Raw genomic sequence first — 19437 nt, forward strand, 5'->3', positions numbered from 1 at the left:
AGACATTTGACGTCATTTCCTATTTCCTGTCAGAACTCATGCCGCAGCATTTTGGATCAACAAGAGAGTCTTAAAATATCCAGCCCTAAAATATCAGGTGCTGTGGTTAATCAGAAGTCACCCTGAACCAAAAATGTCAACCTCATGGTGAAGCGAGAGGAAAAATCAGAGGATCATTAAAATCAGGAGGCTTCATCCTCTGGGAATCATGAGTGTCTATACAAAAGAGAGATGTATTTATTAATCTGGACCAAAGTGGTGGACTGACCGACTGGCTGGCTGACACTGCAATGCATAGGTCACACTGCTAGCATGGCTAACCAAGTATTTAGGTTAAAAGCAGAAGGGATTCATGTTCAAACACAGTGGAAACACTGTGACACAATACCCTGCAATACTGTGCATCAGTGGTGCTCAAACTAGGGGACGTCCCCCCTTGAGGGGGCATAGAGCCACTGAACGGGAAGCGTGGATAACCAGGAGAAAACTATGGAGTGAAACTGAGTTGAACAAGAGACTATTTTGCAATTGGATCAAACAAGCAAAAAGGCCTGTCAACATGCTGACGTTCTAACTCATGAATACACCGAAGTATTAAACGTACTGAGTACTCACGGGTCGGACCAAACCATCGCCTAATTCTGCCTTCATTTGATCTCAGCTACAAACCTGTAATGTTTCATGACACCATCCTGCACAGTTGTGATGCTGAGGCATGAACTAAATTTTTCCACATAGAGACAGACATATAAACATCTGCCAGATTACTCAGAACCAGCTCTTTGGTAGTTGCCACTACAGCAGGTGTCACCAGGACCACATTATCATGTGATGACACACATACATACCCACAAGGAAAAAACAAAGCCAGCTCTGCTGTTGCAGCTGGTAATGAATATGAATTGTGTAGCTTTCTGATGATACCACTCTGACCATTTCAACTTGGATCCTATTTTACTTGTTGCCTCCCCTACCTTTGTTAATGATTGATAAACACTGTGTGTGTGTTGGTGCGACTTTTTTGAGGGTGACGTTTTTGTGAAAGCAGCAGCTGAGCATTACTATTGTTAACAACATAGTGTGGTGCAAATCTGAAATAAAGATTGCTGAAGCAAATCCTTGCCTTTGAGTATTTTATTATAAATGAACAAACCTTTGCAAAGGGGTCAGAACACTGGATAGAGTCTGCAATGTCTGGAAAAAGAAGGCTTCTTCTGAATACACTCTTATACTGTATGTCAATGTGAGGAAGAAAAAAAGGAGAGTAATCAAAGTCTGCTGAGAGCAGGGAGGGCAGGATAAGGCTGCAACAACTGCGTACACACTAGTTCCACGGCTACATTCACAATTACAGAGGTGCAAAAGGAAAAAACATTTAAATCATGTGTTCCAGTCATGCAGGAACATCACGTTACCTAAGAACATTATAATGCTGGTAAAATTCCATTACAATGAGTGAAATCCCTGATTTCATTTTGCAGGGAACATCGTTAAATGGCTCCTGCAACAGCAAAATACAACAAATTACCAGAAATCACAGAACAGCTACAATTTAAAACTGTAGCACTTATTAGTAAGAACTTTATAGTAGAAAGTCACAAAACAAAATTAGGCAATTCTAACACTCTGTACTGTGGCATTACAGCAGCTATACAGGCTTCATCTTTTTGGATGTGGTTATATTGCTAAGTCTATTTCTTTTGCAAAGTTTCCTGATAGAGTTCAGCACTTCCTCTGTCTTTAAAGAATATATAATAGGATTCAGCAAAGCTGGTATGGTGTGTGTCAAAGAGGAGTTTATGATCCTGGCATTAGGATGAATGTAGGAGGTCACTGCAGCTATGTTGGTGCCCACAATGGGTAGGAAGAAAATAGCTACAAGGATCAGGTGAGAAGTACAAGTTTTCAATGCTTTGAGTCGTTCCTCTGCTGATGCAATCCTGCTCAGTGCTATGGAAATGGAAACATATGTGAGCCCAATCAATATAAGAGGAAAACAGAGTATTATAATGAAAAGAATCCATGCCATTATGTTATTTAAAGACGTGTCATTGCAGGCCAGACGATAGACTGGTGCATGATCACAGAAAAAGCTTTTTACCTCCACAGATCCACAGAAGAAGAGGCGATCAATAAGTCCAACTACAAACACTAACACACTCAGTAAAAAAAGCCACATACACAACAGCATTGCAGCAATAGCTGGTTTAGTTACAATACTGTGGTACCTCAAAGGGAAGCAAATAGCAATAAATCTGTCATATGCCATAATGACAAGTGTCCACGACTGCACACTTGCAAATAGCAAAACAAAAAACATAGAACTCAAACAAGCCTCATACGCAATGTATCTCCTGTTGAACAAAAACGTGTCCAAGAGTTTTGGGATGAGTGAGGTGCTCTCACACAAATCTGTCAAAGCCAGGTTGAACACAATCATGTACTTAGGCGTATGGAGAGTCTTGACCAGGTAGATAACTGAGAGAAGGAGGACATTCCCAAGAACAGTCAGGATATAGACGAAACACAGGAAGACATAGTAATACTTCACATGAGGAATGTTGGAAAACCCACTGAGATAGAAATTTGCAGGACGAAAAAATGTGACATTAAATTTAGGAGCAGCTTTCTCTTCTGAGCCCATTATGAATGTTTGATTCCCTGGATGTAAAAAGAAACAATAACAGAATATAAAATAAAGAACAACAGCACTGATTGAACTGTTGTAACCAAACTCACCTCCAACAACATCAAGTGTGCAGAGCACAAAAGTGTCTGAGAGAGAGGTGTCATTTATATTGTGTCCCTCTCATTGTGGGACAGTTGAAATGAAGGTGGCTGTGTCACATGGTCAAGAATTACGTACTGATTTACTTCACTGAGTAATTGTCTCATAGTTTATGTCACTGATGTGCTGATGCAATCGACTCGATCACTGTTGACTGCAGGATACTGAATTATCCCTTAATGGCACAGTGTAGAAACAGGACAAAATTAAAACACACGCCACAAATTATAAACTATAATTTGTTTTTGTTTTTTTTTTTAAAAAACGATTAAAAATAAATACACCATAAAATATCAGGTGCTGTGGTGCTACGTGCCTTCATACTGTCGGCCCTTAAAAATCAAAGATTTTAAAATCTTTGAAAACTGAAATGAATTTTTCCACAAAACAGATTTTGTTTGGTTCACTGATAGCATAGACGAGGAATGTGCACGTGAGTACTGTATTAAGATAATCCACTGCCTCCTCACCTGTCACCCAGTGAATAGCAGGTCACCCAGTGTGGTAAAAGTGTACAGTGATGGTTGCTTGACCTTTGTACGTGAAGAGGAGGATTTTAAATTCTATTCTGGATTTAACAGATTTTACAGGGTACCAATGCAGAGAGGCTAACAGCAGAGATATATGATGTCATTTCCTATTTCCTGTCAGAACTCATGCCGCAGCATTTTGGATCAACAAGAGAGTCTTTACAGACTTGTTGGGGCATCCTGATAATAAGGAATTGCAATGATCCAATCAGAAGTGACAAAAATAAAATTAATAATAAAAAGCAGTGCATCCATCCTCCTCTTTTTTCTGCAATGTGTTACATTTGTCAAAAATAATTCTTAGGAATGTTGCACCATCATAATTCTACATACTGTTTTCACTAACAGGGTGTGTGAAGTTTAAAATCAGCTGAGAGTGTAAACTAAATACAGAGCTGAAAAATAAGTTTACATATGGAAGGTCTGGTACATTTTGATAAAGCGAGAAATATTCTTCATTTACTATGTTTAGAGCTCCCTGTCTTAGCAACTTTGTCATATTCACAAAAGCTGATCTGTCGTAACATAATTCCCCCTGAAACAGAAAATTTAAATTTGTACGTTAAAACTGTAGGTAGGTAGGAAGTAAGGTAGACAGGTGTGCAAAAGTATAAATTTTTAAACACAAAAAAGCTTTTTAATTAGATTTCATAAACACTAGACAACATAATTTTGTCCAGTTATCATAAAATAACAGCACACATAAAATCTTAAAATCTTTAGAACAGAAAATATTTAAGATGCTATAGTAGTACCGTCACAGTAATATGCGTGACCAAACAAACTACTAAGGAGAGGAAATAAACAGATTATTGGTTTTGTAAGATGTGAGAATAAAAATAAAATAAGTTCAAAAACATTAAAGAGTTAGTCCATCAACTGTATTTGTTCTTTAAAAGTAAAAATCGATCAGTGCACTTTGAGAATATGAAAGAACAACAAAGTAAAAAGAACCTAATTCATACCACTTCTGTTTATATGAAACTGAAGCAAACTTTCAAATTACTGTTAATGACTGAATCTACAACATTTTACAGTGGATTTTAGAGAACAGTACAAAAGTTGAAGGCTAAAAATGCTTTACAGCGACTCTGGATTGGCCTTTGATTTTAAACAGCTTTTTCAAAGATTCTTTGATTTCTTGCGTCTGAAAAACATAAATGATTGGGTTAAACATTGGAGGGATGACAGCAGTCAGAGACAGGTTTATGATCCTGGCATTTGGATGTATTGTTCCCCCAAAAACATATACAAATATTGTAGGGAGGAAATAGATTGCCACTAATGACAGGTGACCTGAACAGGTTTTAAAGGCCTTCACTCTTTCCTGAACTGTGGAAATTTTTGACAAAGCATAAGCAATATAGCAGTAACTGGCCAAGATAAATATTAGTGGAAGCCAAAGAATAAGAATTGGCAATAAACCACCAACTGCACGGCTGGGCGTAACATCATTACAGCCAAGCCGGTATATTGGGCCATGATCACAGAAATAGCTGTTAATAACCACAGATTTACAGAAAGAAAGTCTTGTGAGAAGGCCAACTGCAACGAGTGTATTTGTAATGACAAACAGCCAGAAAGAGCCGATCAAAGTAAACATGAACCTGTGGGTCACCATCACTTGATAGTGCAGCGGAAAGATGATGGCCACCAGTCTGTCATAGGACAGTGCAACCAGATTAAGAGACTGCATTGAAAGGCAGGTGTAGCAGAAAAAAAGGAACGTCAAGCAGTCGTCGTAGGGGATGTGGTGGTGGTTAAACAGAAAGATGTCAAGAACCTTCGGCACCAGAGCAGAGCTACTAATCAGGTCCACAAATGCCAGGTTAAAGACAGCAACATATTTTGGAGTTCTCAGATTATGATCCAAAATTATGACAGTCATCACAGCTGTGTTTCCCAGCACTGACACAAGGTAAATTAAAAAGAGAAAGACATAGTAATACTTGATATTAGGCATGCCAATAAATCCACTTATTATGAAATATGCAGGACGCACAAAGGTGATGTTTTTGCCGAGAGCTGAATTGAAAAACTCCATTTGAAGACTTCCTGTCAATCTTTTATTGGTTGTGGCAGCACAGTGGTTCATATATAGGTCTGTCCCCTGCTGTGTTTCAGGTCCTGGTTCTCTTAGTAAACAGAGGCAAGTTCCTCGCCTGCTCTCTCTCTTTCTGACAGAGCTGAGTCAAGTTTCAGTTGTCTAGTGAGCAGTGGCTACTAAGAGAAGCGGTGCTCTCCTGTGTTTCTGTCAGTTATATCCCACTGTCTGCTCCCTCGTGTCTACTGTACACTTCATCTGGGCTCAAGGCCCCACATGAGTTCACTGACAGTGGAAGAAGGGCAGACATCATGACATCTTCTGTTTTGAGTGTGCCAGGGACAACCACCTGGACAGAGTTTGTCATATCAAGGGATTTTTTTTTAAAACTTATGTTCATGGGGTCCTACATGAACATAACCTTTTCTTCAATAGTTGGAGCAGTTTCCTGACCTGAAACATAGGGTTTAAAAAAATTATCCCATAGGTCACCTGTGAAAGCAGCTTATTATGACCTGTAGTTATGTTTTATTCTTAGGCGACCTCTAGTAACTGTGATGGGAGCAAAGGAACAAGTTAGCTCTGCGTTGGGGGGAAATCAGCAGTCATCTTTGTTTATCTATGACCGTTCCACAGTATTAACAGCATGTTTATTATTGTAAAAAAAAAAAAAAATGCAAAATTACTGTGTAGAGAAAGCTCCATCATGACAATTTTATTGCAGTGAAAGTTTTGTTTCATCGTTGAGTTTAACCCCTGTATACATACTTACATATGCATATGCATATATGCAGACAAACTGTTTGTTCACAACTTACTTGCACAATTGCTGATTTGAAACTATACGAACATGCAGTTATTAATGTTGTGCTTTTGCTTGAAATGCTATAACTACTCAAATAATTCTGTTGCACTGTAGAGAATATTTTCAGTTTACGCTGCTTTTTGTTCTATAACTCCTCTCAGGAAAAAAAAAGTAAAAAGCACAACAAATCTCATATTCTGCTTTTAAATAACTGCTAGCACAGACACAAAAACAAGTCAAAAATACATTCACGGTGATTCATCATGTATACATTCTATCATTTTTAGTTCTTTTGTTCTCCTACTATTACTGAAAACTTGACAGGACAGAGGTAGTACTGTGGTAAGGCTTACCTCAGTGGGCTCATAAGATATGGCCTTCTATAGGAAGAGTTTCTGGTTATTTTTGTATGTTGCTATCTTTAAAAAGGGTTGTTTGATTTACAGATTGGTCACAATAATGCAATGATTGTTGAAAGAATTCACATTATGGTTATCTTTTTGGATTTCACTCTGATTTTTAACAACCTTTTCAAAGATTCTTTGATTTCTTGAGTCTGCAGAACATAGATAATTGGGTTCAACATAGGAGGGAAGACAGACGTCAGAGACAGATTTATGATCCTGGCATTTGGATGTATTTTTTCCATTAAGGTAAATGTGATTAAAAGTGGGATGAAATAAATCGCCACCAATAAAAGATGACCTATACAAGTTTTAAAGGCCTTCAGTCCTTGCTGAACTGTGGCCATTTTAGCCAAAGTATAGCCAATATATAGGTAACTTAACAAGATAAAAACCAGTGGAAGCCAGAAAATAAGAACTGGGTACAAACAACTGAGGACATAATTGGGGAAATGGTCATTGCACGAAAGTCGGTATATCTGGCCATGATCACAGAAATAACTGTTAACAACCACAGATTCACAGAAGGAAAGTCTTGTAATAAGCCCAACTGCAATGAGCACAGCAATTATAACAAAGGCCCAGAAAGAGGCGATCAAAGACAGCATGAATCTGTGAGTCACTTTCACTTGGTAATGCAGAGGAAAGATGATGGCCACCAGTCTGTCATAGGACAGTGCAACCAGATTAAATGACTGCATCGAAAGGCAGGTGTAGCAGAAGAAAAGGAATGTCAAGCAGTCATTGTAGGGGATGTGGTGGTGGTTAAACAGAAAGATGTCGAGAACCTTCGGCACCAGAGCAGAGTTACCAAAAAGGTCCACAAATGCCAGGTTAAAGACAGCGACATATTTCGGAGTTCTCAGATTATGATCCAAGTAGATTAAAGCCATGACAGCTGTGTTTCCAACCACTGAAACAACATAAACAAAAAAGAGAAAGACATAGTAATGTTTTATATTCTTGATGCCAGATAAACCACTTATAATGAAATATGCAGGATGCACAAAAGTGATGTTTTCCCCAAGAGCTGAGTTGAATAACTCCATTGTAAAAACTGTCCACAGCACAGTGATTTAAGTAGAGAAGGGTCCTCTTCCTCCTTCTGTGTGTCAGCACTGTGTTGTCTTGAGGTGAGCTCCTCTCTCCTTTTCTGGTGTCAACCTCAACTGTTGTGACAGAGGTGGCTACCAGAGAAACAGCCCTCCTCTGCTTTTCTGTCAAATAAGCTCCATGTCTGTTCCCCTGTGTGTACTGTAGTAAGCCACTCATGATCAGACAAGAACATTTCATCCCATCTTACTCACTGCAATCATGTAATTTACTGGTCAGAGGTCTATTTTGCATCAGTACCACATTTCGTGATCATCTGTTTTGTATTTCTGTGATTTTCTGTGTGACCTTTCATTAGTTTTCTGTTTAAAGTGGCTTAAGCAACACAGCAGAGTTACCAAACAGGTCTATGAATGCTAGGTGAAATACTGTGACATATTTTGGAGTTCTCAGATTATGATCCAAGTATATTGCAGCCATCACAGCTGTGTTTCCCAGTACTGAAACAATACAATCAAAAAAAAGATATAGATGCAGCAACATTTTATATTTGGGATGAAAGGATTTGTTATGAAAATACACAGGGCACACAAATGGGAAGGGAAAGAGCTGATGTTCAAAATATAAAGTTAATTATGAAATTCTGTCAAGCTTATACTGCCGACGGGAAAGGGTGAAGACTAAAAACTGAGCTGAAAGGTAAACAGCGCTAAAAATATTTGATTTACTTCCGTTCAGGTAGCTACAAACATGACTCCAAATGAATGATAATGTTTCTCCGTAACTGCTGGATGTGTAAATAAGAAACTGTTTAGCAAGGCTGCCATATCAGTACAGAGACGTTGATATGCTAATACTGTATTCACAATTTGTTTCTTTTGTCCTGAAGTGGTGGGAAAACAGGAGATACTGCCAGTTTCACTGCACTGTTTTTATTGAGCTATTCTGAGAGGAAACGATTCATATTTCTGACCAATCATTGAGATGTACTTTTTTTTTCGGTTGCAAAGACAAATCTAACCTTGAAGAAAAATTTGTTACAGAAAATAAAAATGTTTACCTCCATAACTGCCTTCAAAACAAGCAAAATATGTGTCAAAGCATACTCCACTCACATACTGAAAAAAAACAGAACACAATACTTGGCCTAATAAATGTTATTTCTATTCTTTTACGATAACAACCACACTCTGTATAAACACGTCAAAACACTTTAGCAATGTTAATCCCACAAATTTTAAACACAAAAAGAGCAGGTTAACCCTAACCTTAACCCAGAGACACAGAATCTACATTTCCTGTAGTTGCTTCACAATAAAATTCTTCTAGAAAAGAAACATCATGATGACCCTGAGAGTCTGGAGATGTTTAATATGAAGCACTGTTTGTGAACACAGCATAGATTAACACAGCAAATAAGAAAAACAAGAGGGTGCTTGTTTCTTTCTCTCTCTCAACTGTGATGTATTCATGACCACAAATGCACAGATTGCTAACAGTTTTCTGTAAGTCATAATATAAATGCAAAATGATTTTCTAGACAGAATGCTAAGAAACATCACAATATTCGATCACAATATATTATTGATCATTCACTTTAGATTTCATTCACAAAATTAACATTCTTTATACGCTTTTGAGTTTACATTAAAACAAATGAGAATCAATACCAGAAAAACTCATAAACTTGTTCATGAGTTGATTAAAATTACTTGTTTGCTTGATTATCAGTTTAAAAAAAAAATTATAACTATACATTTCTCAGTGAGATTTTGATTTTCAGCCTTCACATCTGATCACATAATTTGGACAGTGACTGTACTCGGAACAATTTCAGTGTAGGGTGCTTTTTTAATTTCTCAGTCCCTCTCAATTATCAATGATTCAAAAGTGCAGAAGACAAATCAGACCTCAGTGCATTTTTATTTGTATATTCACAATGTCTTTGTAAGTTCCCTTAGATTTAATGTTTTACACACTACAATTTTACTGTACATCAGGTCATACACTGTAATAATAAGTATGTAAAGTAATTTTTTAAATAATTGTTTTATTGTGCGGTCTATACCTATGCCTATGCATATAAATGTTTCTGATTTCAGTAACTGTTCTAAAACATCTTTTTTGATTAATGCATGCAAACTCAATTTTCAGAGATTTGAGTAATGTTGCAAAATAAATCCAGCATTTACAGTCATTGTTTACTATAATGTAAATGATGCTAAATTCAAAGGGCCCAAATCAACACACTAAGTTTACTTTTTAATTGCAATTTTAGCCTGCACTCTGATTTTAAATATTCTTTTTATAGATTCTTTGATTTCCCTTGTCTGCAGAACATAAATAATCGGGTTCAACATGGGAGGAAAGATGGACGTCAGAGACAAGTTTATGATCCTGGCATTTGGATGTATATTTCCCAAATAGGTAAATGTGACTAATATTGGTAGGAAATAGATTGCCACTAATGAAAGATGAGCTGTGCAGGTTTTAAAGGCCTTCACTCTCTCCTGAACCGTGGCCACTTTAGACAATGCATAGCCAATATATAGGTAAGTACAAACAATAAATACCAGTGGAAGCCAAAGAATAACAGCTGGTAGCAAAACCGCAATGACCGCACTGGGAGTATAGTCATTGCAGGCCAGTCGGTATATCTGGCCATGATCACAGAAATAACTGTTAATAACCACAGACTTACAGAAAGAAAGTCTTGTAAGAAGGCCAACAGCAATGAGTACAGCAATTATAACAAAGACCCAGAAAGAGACGATCAAAGACAGCATGAATCTGTGAGTCACTTTCACTTGGTAATGCAGAGGAAAGATGATGGCCACCAGTCTGTCATAAGACAGTGCAACCAGATTAAGAGACTGCATTGAAAGACAGGAGAAGCAGAAAAAAAGGAACGTGAAGCAGTCGTCGTAGGAGATGTAGTGGTGGTTAAACAGAAAGATGTCGAGAACCTTCGGCACCAGAGCAGAGCTACCAAACAGGTCCGCAAAGGCCAGGTTAAAGACAGCGACATATTTTGGAGTTCGCAGATTATGATCCAAGCATATTACAGCCATCACAGCTGTGTTTCCCAGCACTGAAACAACATAAACAAAAAAGAGAAAGACATAGTAATACTTGACATTAGGTATGCCAATAAATCCACTTATTATGAAATAAGCAGGACGCACAAAGGTGATGTTTTTTCCGAGAGCTGAGTTGAAAAAGTCCATAGTGAAACTTTTGTAAAGCTTTTCCACAGTGCAGTGACGTCCTCTTCACTGTGTCAGTACTGTGTGCTGCTGTTCCCTTTATGGTGATGAAGCTCTGCCAGGTTTAGACAGTTTTGATGGGAGTGGCTAATGAGAGTAGTAGTGCTGTCAATATGGCCAGTGTCTAATCCCCTGGGTCTATAGTATGTTTGTCACTCAGCAGTAAACAAAATCTCATTAGGGCTAGGGTTAGAAGCTGTTCTCTTTAAATGTTTAAATGCAGTGTTGCACACTTGTTAGCTATTTTTGTGAATCTGAAAATGTTGACATTTGTTGACTGCGGACTGTCAGGTATAAGGTCTGAACACTGGACCTCTGACGACTTGATCAGTGGTATCCTTAAAAGACAGACTGAGCTAAAATCCCAGCTTGCTTTGCGTTCTGGAGCCTGCTAGCTGTGGTTTGAAATGGTATAAAGGGTCAAAATTGGGTTGGATATGTTTTCTTTTTTAATACAAAACCTGCTCTTTTGTCTTAAATATTGCAAAAAGCTTATTTGTCACTGGCACAGTTCTCTTTTTCTAAATATCCTGTAGTTTCTTGTTATGGCTCTGGAACAGAAAATCCATTAGATCAGCCCATGGCTGTCACGTATTAGAGACTTCTGCCAGGTTTAAAGGCATGTCACATCAATAACCTACTTTTATCAGCTTATGCAGTGAACCTTTCCATTCTGGTTCTCCTGGATTTGAAAACAGGATTTGACACACTTCTGAGCTAACCTGAGCCTGGGCTGTCAGTCACTGAAACAGATTTCTACTGATTTAAGTTATAACTCTGGCTGAACTTTCACTACAGACACTAAAACACAATTCCTCTAGATCTTGTATTTTAGAGCCTTTCTGCTGGATCTCACAGAGTTTACTGCTTAGTTTTGTTTTTGATGCGGTGCCTCTAGCACATCTTATATCAAAGAGTTAGATTCTATTTTTAGAGGTACTATATAACACAAACTGTGAGGAAAAAAAACAGTTTTTTATAAAAAAATTTGTTCTCTTCATAACTGCCTCCCAGTCAACCATAATAATGTGCATCAAAACATGCTGCAATTACAAACTACAAAGTTGCAGAGCCTCACAACTTGACCTAAATAGCCCAAATTTGACATTGATCATTGATGATAACAGCCTCAAACTCAAAAAACATGTGAAAACATTTGGGAAATTTTGCTTTGTTCATCTTGCAAAATCATGAAATTCATGTATACAGTACGATCACAAAAAGAGCAGGTCAGCACCACAGAATCTACAATCCCTGTAGCTGCTTCACAATAAAATTCCTCAAGAAAAGTCATTAGGGCCCTGAATTGTCAGAAAGGTTTAATGTGTGTGTAATTAGGAAACAGCAGATTATTACAGGAGAGAGAAGCAGACACTACGGATTTTTAATGAAAAATCTGAACATTCTTTCAAACTGTAAAAGCCAACTCAAATTTAAAATTGCAGTCCATAAGTGTAACGGACTGTTTGAAGCAGTTTGCCTTGTGATGAAGCAGAGGACACTCTAAATGCAAATTAAACACATTAGGTGTCATTTCACATTGTTCTGACTTGCCAATTTGACGAATAAGCAGAAAAAAAAATTACATTTGATTGCAATAAATCTTTCTTATTTCATCACTTATTTCACAACACAAAACAAAAATCATTTTCTTTGTATGTCTTAAATTTTGCAACAAAAGATGAAAACAATATAAATATTCTGACTCTATCAAGACAATATATGCAGAGGCACAAAGTGTTTAATCACAAGAAATTGTCTGAGTATACACTCGAAGTTATCACACAAGCACAGTAAGTACAAATGAATGCAGTTTGCAGAATACTAGTCTTATTGTAGTTGTACATGTCATATTTCAGACTGTAGTCACAGTGTTGTGCTGTTTGCTATAATTATATAATGTCAACAGAAAGCAGACAAGTAATGTTGCAAAATAAATCCAGCATTTACAGTCATTGTTTACTATAATGTAAATGATGCTAAATTCAAAGGGCCCAAATCAACACACTAAGTTTACTTTTTAATTGCAATTTTAGCCTGCACTCTGATTTTAAATATTCTTTTTATAGATTCTTTGATCTCCCTTGTCTGCAGAACATAAATAATCGGGTTCAACATGGGAGGAAAGACAGATGTCAGAGACAGGTTTATGATCCTGGCATTTGGATGTATATTTCCCAAATAGGTAAATGTGACTAATATTGGTAGGAAATAGATTGCCACTAATGAAAGATGAGCTGTGCAGGTTTTAAAGGCCTTCACTCTCTCCTGAACTGTGGCCACTTTAGACAATGCATAGCCAATATATAGGTAAGTACAAACAATAAATACCAGTGGAAGCCAAAGAATAAAAAGTGGGCACAAAAAACCAATGGCTAAAGAGGGTGTGTAGTCATTACAGGCCAGTCGGAATATCTGGCCATGATCACAGAAATAACTGTTTATAACCACAGACTGACAGTAGGAAAGTCTTGTGAGAAGGCAAACAGCAATAAGTGTAATAATAATGACAAACAGCCAGAAAGAGCCGATCAAAGCAAACATGAAACTGTGAGTCACTTTCACTTGATAGTGCAGAGGAAAGATGATGGCCACCAATCTGTCATAGGAGAGTGCAACCAGATTAAGAGACTGCATTGAAAGACAGGAGAAGCAGAAAAAAAGGAACGTCAAGCAGTCATTGTAGGGGATGTAACGATGGTCAAACAGAAAGATGTCGAGAACCTTCGGCACCAGAGCAGAGCTACCAAACAGGTCCGCAAAGGCCAGGTTAAAGACAGCAACATATTTTGGAGTTCTCAGATTATGATCCAAGCATATTACAGCCATCACAGCTGTGTTTCCAACCACTGAAACAACATAAACAAAAAAGAGAAAGACATAGTAATACTTGACATTAGGTATGCCAATAAATCCACTTATTATGAAATATGCAGGACGCACAAAGGTGATGTTTTTCCCGAGAGCTGAGTTGAAAAAGTTCATTGTAAAACTTGTCAAGCTTTTCCACAGTGCAGTGACATCTTCTTCACTGTCAGTACTCTCTTTATGGTGATGAAGCTTTGCCAAGTTTTAATGGTTTTGATAGGAGTGGCTAATAAGATGAGCAGTCCTCCACTGAGTTTATGTCAATAAGGATAATGTCTGATCCCCTGCGTCTATTGTATGTTTGTCACTCAGCAGCAAACAAACCCTTTTTCAGGTCAACACAATCACTGTACTCATCAAATTCTGAAATCCTGGGGACTATCTGGAGTGTACAACACAGTTTTGAATGGGTTTAATTGTACTTCAGAGGGTTAAATGCTTCCTGGACTTTGATATTAAGCATATTTGCGGCTTTTAAGATCTCATTATCCTCACAATACACTTGAGTTCAATTTTAAATAACACTCCTGAAAGGACATGTGAGCAACACAACACAGAAGTTGTTCTCTTCAAATATTTAAATGCAATGTTGCACACTTGTTTGTCAAAATAAACAATGATCTACAAAGCTAAGCTATTTTTGTGAATCAATTTGTTGACTGCGGCTGAGAGACTGTCAGGTATCAGGTCTGAACACTGGACCTCTGACGGCTTGATCAGTGGTATCCTTAAAAGACAGACTGAGCTAAAATCCCAGCTCACTATTGCATTCTGGAGCCTGCTAGCTGTGGTTTGAAGTGGTTTAAAGGTCAAAACTGAGCTGCATATGTTTTCTTTTTTAATACAAAAACAGTTCTTTCGTTTAAATATAAATTTTATATAGTTTATTTGTCACGGGCACAGTTCTCATTTTCTAAATATCCTGCAGGTCAACCATTCTTTCAAACATGGGTCAAAAGTCAAACTGCAATAACAAATTCAAATTCACAAATTACTTATTTCAAATTCGTCTGAACTTGATTTTTGAGAAAAGTGACAGCCCAAGCAGACATGAAAACAAGAAGGCTTTCGTTCCTCTTTAAATGCCACCATGACATATCTATGTACATGAAGAAGCAGAGGAAAAAAAAGTTTGGGCCCAATAAATCTTTCTTATTTCACCATTGATTTCACAATACAAAATACAAAATCATTTTCTTGTCTTAAATTTTGCACCAAAAGATGAAAACAATATAAATATTCTGACTCTATCAAGACAACATATGCAGACACAAAGTGTTTAATCACAAGAAATTGTCTGAGTTTACACTCGCAGTTATCACACCCAGCACAGTAAGTACAAATGAATGCAGTTTGCAGAATACTAGTCTTATTCTAGATGAGTTGTACCTATCATAGTGTAGACTGTAGTCAGTGTTGTGCTGTTTACTATAGTTATATAATGTCAACACAAAGCAGACAACACACAATATATAGAAATGGTCATTTTATGATTCATTTCTTCACTGAAATTTGGGATTTTCTGATTTTGAATAATTTTCTCACTGATACTTTGATTTCTTGTGTCTGCAGAACATAAATAATCGGGTTCAACATGGGAGGAAAGACAGATGTCAGAGACAGGTTTATGATCCTGGCATTTGGATGTATATTTGCACTCATAGTAAATGTGACTAATATTGGTAGGAAATAGATTGCCACTAATGAAAGATGAGCTGTGCAGGTTTTAAAGGCCTTCACTCTCTCCTGAACTGTGGCCACTTTAGACAATGTATAGCCAATATATAGGTAAGTACACACAATAAATACCAGTGGAAGCCAAAGAATGAGAAGTGGTAACAGACGACCAATGACATTGTTGGGAGTTGTGTCATTGCAGGCCAGCTTGTATATCTGGCCATGATCACAGAAATAACTGTTAATAACCACAGACTGACAGTAGGAAAGTCTTGTGAGAAGGCAAACAGCAATAAGTGTAATAATAATGACAAAGAGCCAGAAAGAGCCGATCAAAGCAAACATGGAACTGTGAGTCACTTTCACTTGGTAATGCAGAGGAAAGATGATGGCCACCAGTCTGTCAAAGGACAGTGCAACCAGATTAAGAGACTGCATTGAAAGGCAGGTGTAGCAGAAAAAAAGGAACGTCAAGCAGTCGTTGTAGGGGATGTGGTGGTGGTTAAACAGAAAGATGTCGAGAACCTTCGGCACCAGAGCAGAGCTACCAAACAGGTCCGCAAAGGCCAGGTTAAAGACAGCGACATATTTTGGAGTTCTCAGATTATGATCCAAGCATATTACAGCCATCACAGCTGTGTTTCCAACCACTGAAACAACATAAACAAAAAAGAGAAAGACATAGTAATACTTGACATTAGGTATGCCAATAAAGCCACTTATTATGAAATAAGCAGGACGCACAAAGGTGATGTTTTTCCCGAAAGCTGAGTTGAAAAACTCCATTGTTAAATTTCTGTCAAGCTTGTTCTGTTCGGTGCACAAGGGTTGATGTAGAGAACAGCATGGCAAGTCAGAACTGCGTTATGTCGACGGAGGTGAGCTCGGCTCTCTCTGACTCTATTTTGATGATGAAGCGCTGACATGCTTTAACTGCTTTGCAGTCCTCCTCTGTGTTTATGTCAAATAACGTTAGTGTCTAATCCCTTGAGGTTATTGTATTAAGCATCATAAAAAAAAACATTTCCAGTCCCATTACTTTATTGTATTTATGCAATCTACTCCTGGGATTCAGATACAGCTTTCTATTGAAAGCCTATGGAGCTTCTGTTTTGATATAGCTTATACTGAATTTCAGGTCACACAAGCAACACAATGTCTGTTATTGGTGGCAGAGAAGCTGTAGTGTAACATATTAGCAATGAATGGGTTTTCAATTCAAACTAGCACAGCTGTGACCTGTAGATCTCTAGGCTTTAGGCAAAGGTTGCTCCAACTATAAGCATTTTACTTATTTTTTGAAACCTGCCCTTTGTCTGTGTATGGGCTGGCATTGTAAGACTATCCTGGACTATCCTGGAACACATCTTGTAGGGAAGGGTCATAGGTCAGTTCTATGATTCTGAATCGATTAAGCTGGCAGGGCAGAAGTGTAGTGCACAGCGCAGCTTCCGGATCGTGTACAGCACAAACACACTTATCTTAGGCTGTCTACAGTTCGTCTTTATTGAAAGGAAGCATTCATGAGCACTTTGGGTTTTATAACTTAATAATTAGCTTTGAAAGACAAAGTTTAAGTGTTTTATGAATACTTTGTATGCCCAGAGGCCGTTATATGGAGTGTCCCTGCCCAGAGTGACAAAGCTCAAGTGCCTCATGATTTTGTCTATGAATAAGATTAATACAGCGTGAGATTTACAGTAAAGTTCCAGGTGTATAGAGTGATGAAGATGTGCACTGGACTCTCATGGTAAAATGGAAACTAAACTTAAAGACTAAGCCTTCTTGTAGTCACAACCTTTGGGTACTAACCAAAAGATCCTGCTGAGAACCTTTTGATGTGTAAGGGTATTTCAGAACATGCTCAATGCCAGCAGGAAACACAGCAGGATGCCAGCAGGATGCATCCAATCATACAGATTTTTACACAATAAATATTGTACATACATAATTCTTTTTTTTTGTTTGTTTTTTTGTTATGCTGCTTCAAACGTCAGACTTCTTTAGACTACTTCTCTCAGATTGTTTGCTTCTTGCAGTCCTCATGAGTGAGAAGTTTACAACTAAACTATACTTTACTCCCTTGCTGAATGCTGGAACAACTCTGCCTAATGAGGCTGTTAATGAGTTGTTTGTCGACACTGTTCTTGCAGGATGATGACACATCCAGAACAGTTAGGTAAACACTTAGTCCCAAACTGCAGGGGACAGTCAAGAGAGGGGGGATGTTATGTAAGTTGGAAGACAGCAAGAATTACATATCCTCATGAAGTCAGAAACTTTAATGACCTGGATTTTTTTTTTAGGAGCAAGCATAGATTAATTTTAGATTAATTTAATTTGTCATGTTGGTTGAGCTAGTGAATTACTTGTTTGTGAAACTAATCTGAATCACAAGAGGACAGGTCTGCATTAAATCTTCAGCAATGGAGCAAATGAGTAAAAAACGTATTCTATTCCAGAGATGTGACAACTCAGCTGAATTCTGTCTATCAACTACTTGTCATCAATGTTAGCACAGCAGAGAACCTAACGGCAGCACAAGCAAACAAGGCCAGCTGATAAACACACACTGAACAACTTTCCAAAACTTCTGCAAATGACACTTTCTTTTGTAGGATTACAAGATGTTTCCAAACTGATGTAGTTAACCTTTTTTTTTTTTTTAATCAAAAAGCTTTCACACACTTCTCTATCCCATTTTTTATCACAACCTTTCTGCTTAACTTCCATTTATATTTTCTATTGCTCTTCACTGGACTAAGGACACAAGGGAATGGTTTGGGACTGAAATAAAAGCTTAAAAGTCATGGCAGCCTTTCAATTTATTCAATTAAAAATCAGTTTTAAATTGAGAATCACTTCTAAATCAAACCAGGGCCCCAAGGATTGAACTGTGACTAAAACAATATCAGAACCCACTCAAGAGACTATTGAAGCACCAGGGCCACAGCACTTCTAAACACAAACCATTATTATCTGTAGGGATTTACTATTAAGGTTATTGTGGGCAAATTAATGAAATTAGCTCCCTGGGTATATTACAGCTGTTAAGTCTGTCCCACAGAGAGACATCTCTGAAAATAAATAACAAAAAGGACAAAATGACAGGATGCATAAGCCACCTCAGACCTGCAGGGAACAGTTCATTACACTGTTCACACTATCTTCTGCAAAAAAAAAGCTCACAAATTAGCCTCTTGAGGGAATCAGCCACCTGTTAATTTGGCAATATGATGATGATGATGTTTTGTAGTTGCAGTAATAGTAATAATGCTGGCAGTAGTAGTAGCAGTGAACAGGCCGTCATAGTCGCAGTGGCAACAGTAAAAGTAATAGCAGTGGCAGTAGTAAGACAAATAGTAGAAGTAACAGTGAAGGTATTAGTGCAGAAACTACAGACACTTTCTGTTACTTTTTGTAAGATCGATTGTTTTTTTTATGGCAATGTGTGAAGGCAGAGTGTGAACAGCTGCTTTGTACTGTGCAGATGACAACAAACCTTTTTGAATCTTGTATTAAATCTTGTTAGCAAATTATATTTACTTAAGATACAATCGCCATCTCTAGACCTACGCGACATGAATGTTTTCACAAGTAAAAGTCTAAAATGATCATTGTGGATTGCAGAGTTAACTTACTTTCCTCCATTACAAACAGGCCTGTCAACCCTCCTGCAGGCTGACCCAAGGGGAATCCCACCACAATGCCACTGTGCATTCTCATCTGCCCTCAAGAGAGACCTGAGCTGTTTTTCTCCTCATAACAGGATGTTTCCCCGGAGACAACAGTCATCCTTAAACCAGTTATGACCAAACTGTCTAATTGGTCCTGAGAGGGTTCATGCTCCCTCCACCCCTAACAGACAGACACACACACAAATATTCATCACACTGATGTTGCAGGTTGTTATTGTTCAAGTACTTTTGTTTATGTAAGTGTCATACAAGAGTTTTGATCACAGGGGTTTTTCTTACACTATGTGTTCTCTCTGACATTTCT

At 37.8% G+C, this 19437-nt stretch overlaps 6 protein-coding genes across 6 annotated transcripts; all 6 read right to left on the reverse strand.

Moving 5' to 3' along the window:
- Positions 1-1648: 1648 nt before the first annotated feature.
- LOC121190304 (olfactory receptor 1M1-like) lies at positions 1649-2644 on the reverse strand. The gene has a single exon (XM_041050931.1). The coding sequence runs from the start codon at positions 2642-2644 to the stop codon at positions 1649-1651; it is 996 nt and encodes a 331-aa protein (XP_040906865.1).
- A 1743-nt stretch (positions 2645-4387) lies between these two features.
- On the reverse strand, positions 4388-5362 carry LOC121190305 (olfactory receptor 6C4-like). The gene has a single exon (XM_041050932.1). It carries the CDS (start codon positions 5360-5362, stop codon positions 4388-4390), a length of 975 nt encoding a protein of 324 aa, XP_040906866.1.
- A 1286-nt stretch (positions 5363-6648) lies between these two features.
- LOC121190843 (olfactory receptor 6C4-like) lies at positions 6649-7620 on the reverse strand. The gene has a single exon (XM_041051857.1). It carries the CDS (start codon positions 7618-7620, stop codon positions 6649-6651), a length of 972 nt encoding a protein of 323 aa, XP_040907791.1.
- Positions 7621-9879: 2259 nt separating this feature from the next.
- LOC121190785 (olfactory receptor 1-like) lies at positions 9880-10851 on the reverse strand. The gene has a single exon (XM_041051784.1). It carries the CDS (start codon positions 10849-10851, stop codon positions 9880-9882), a length of 972 nt encoding a protein of 323 aa, XP_040907718.1.
- A 2052-nt stretch (positions 10852-12903) lies between these two features.
- LOC121190805 (olfactory receptor 1-like) lies at positions 12904-13875 on the reverse strand. Its single transcript, XM_041051809.1, has one exon. The coding sequence runs from the start codon at positions 13873-13875 to the stop codon at positions 12904-12906; it is 972 nt and encodes a 323-aa protein (XP_040907743.1).
- Positions 13876-15252: 1377 nt separating this feature from the next.
- Positions 15253-16221, reverse strand: LOC121190835 (olfactory receptor 1-like). Its single transcript, XM_041051849.1, has one exon. It carries the CDS (start codon positions 16219-16221, stop codon positions 15253-15255), a length of 969 nt encoding a protein of 322 aa, XP_040907783.1.
- Between the last annotated feature and the right edge of the window lie 3216 nt (positions 16222-19437).

This window comes from Toxotes jaculatrix, chromosome 12, assembly GCF_017976425.1.
Source record: "Toxotes jaculatrix isolate fToxJac2 chromosome 12, fToxJac2.pri, whole genome shotgun sequence".
Lineage (NCBI taxonomy): Eukaryota > Metazoa > Chordata > Actinopteri > Toxotidae > Toxotes > Toxotes jaculatrix.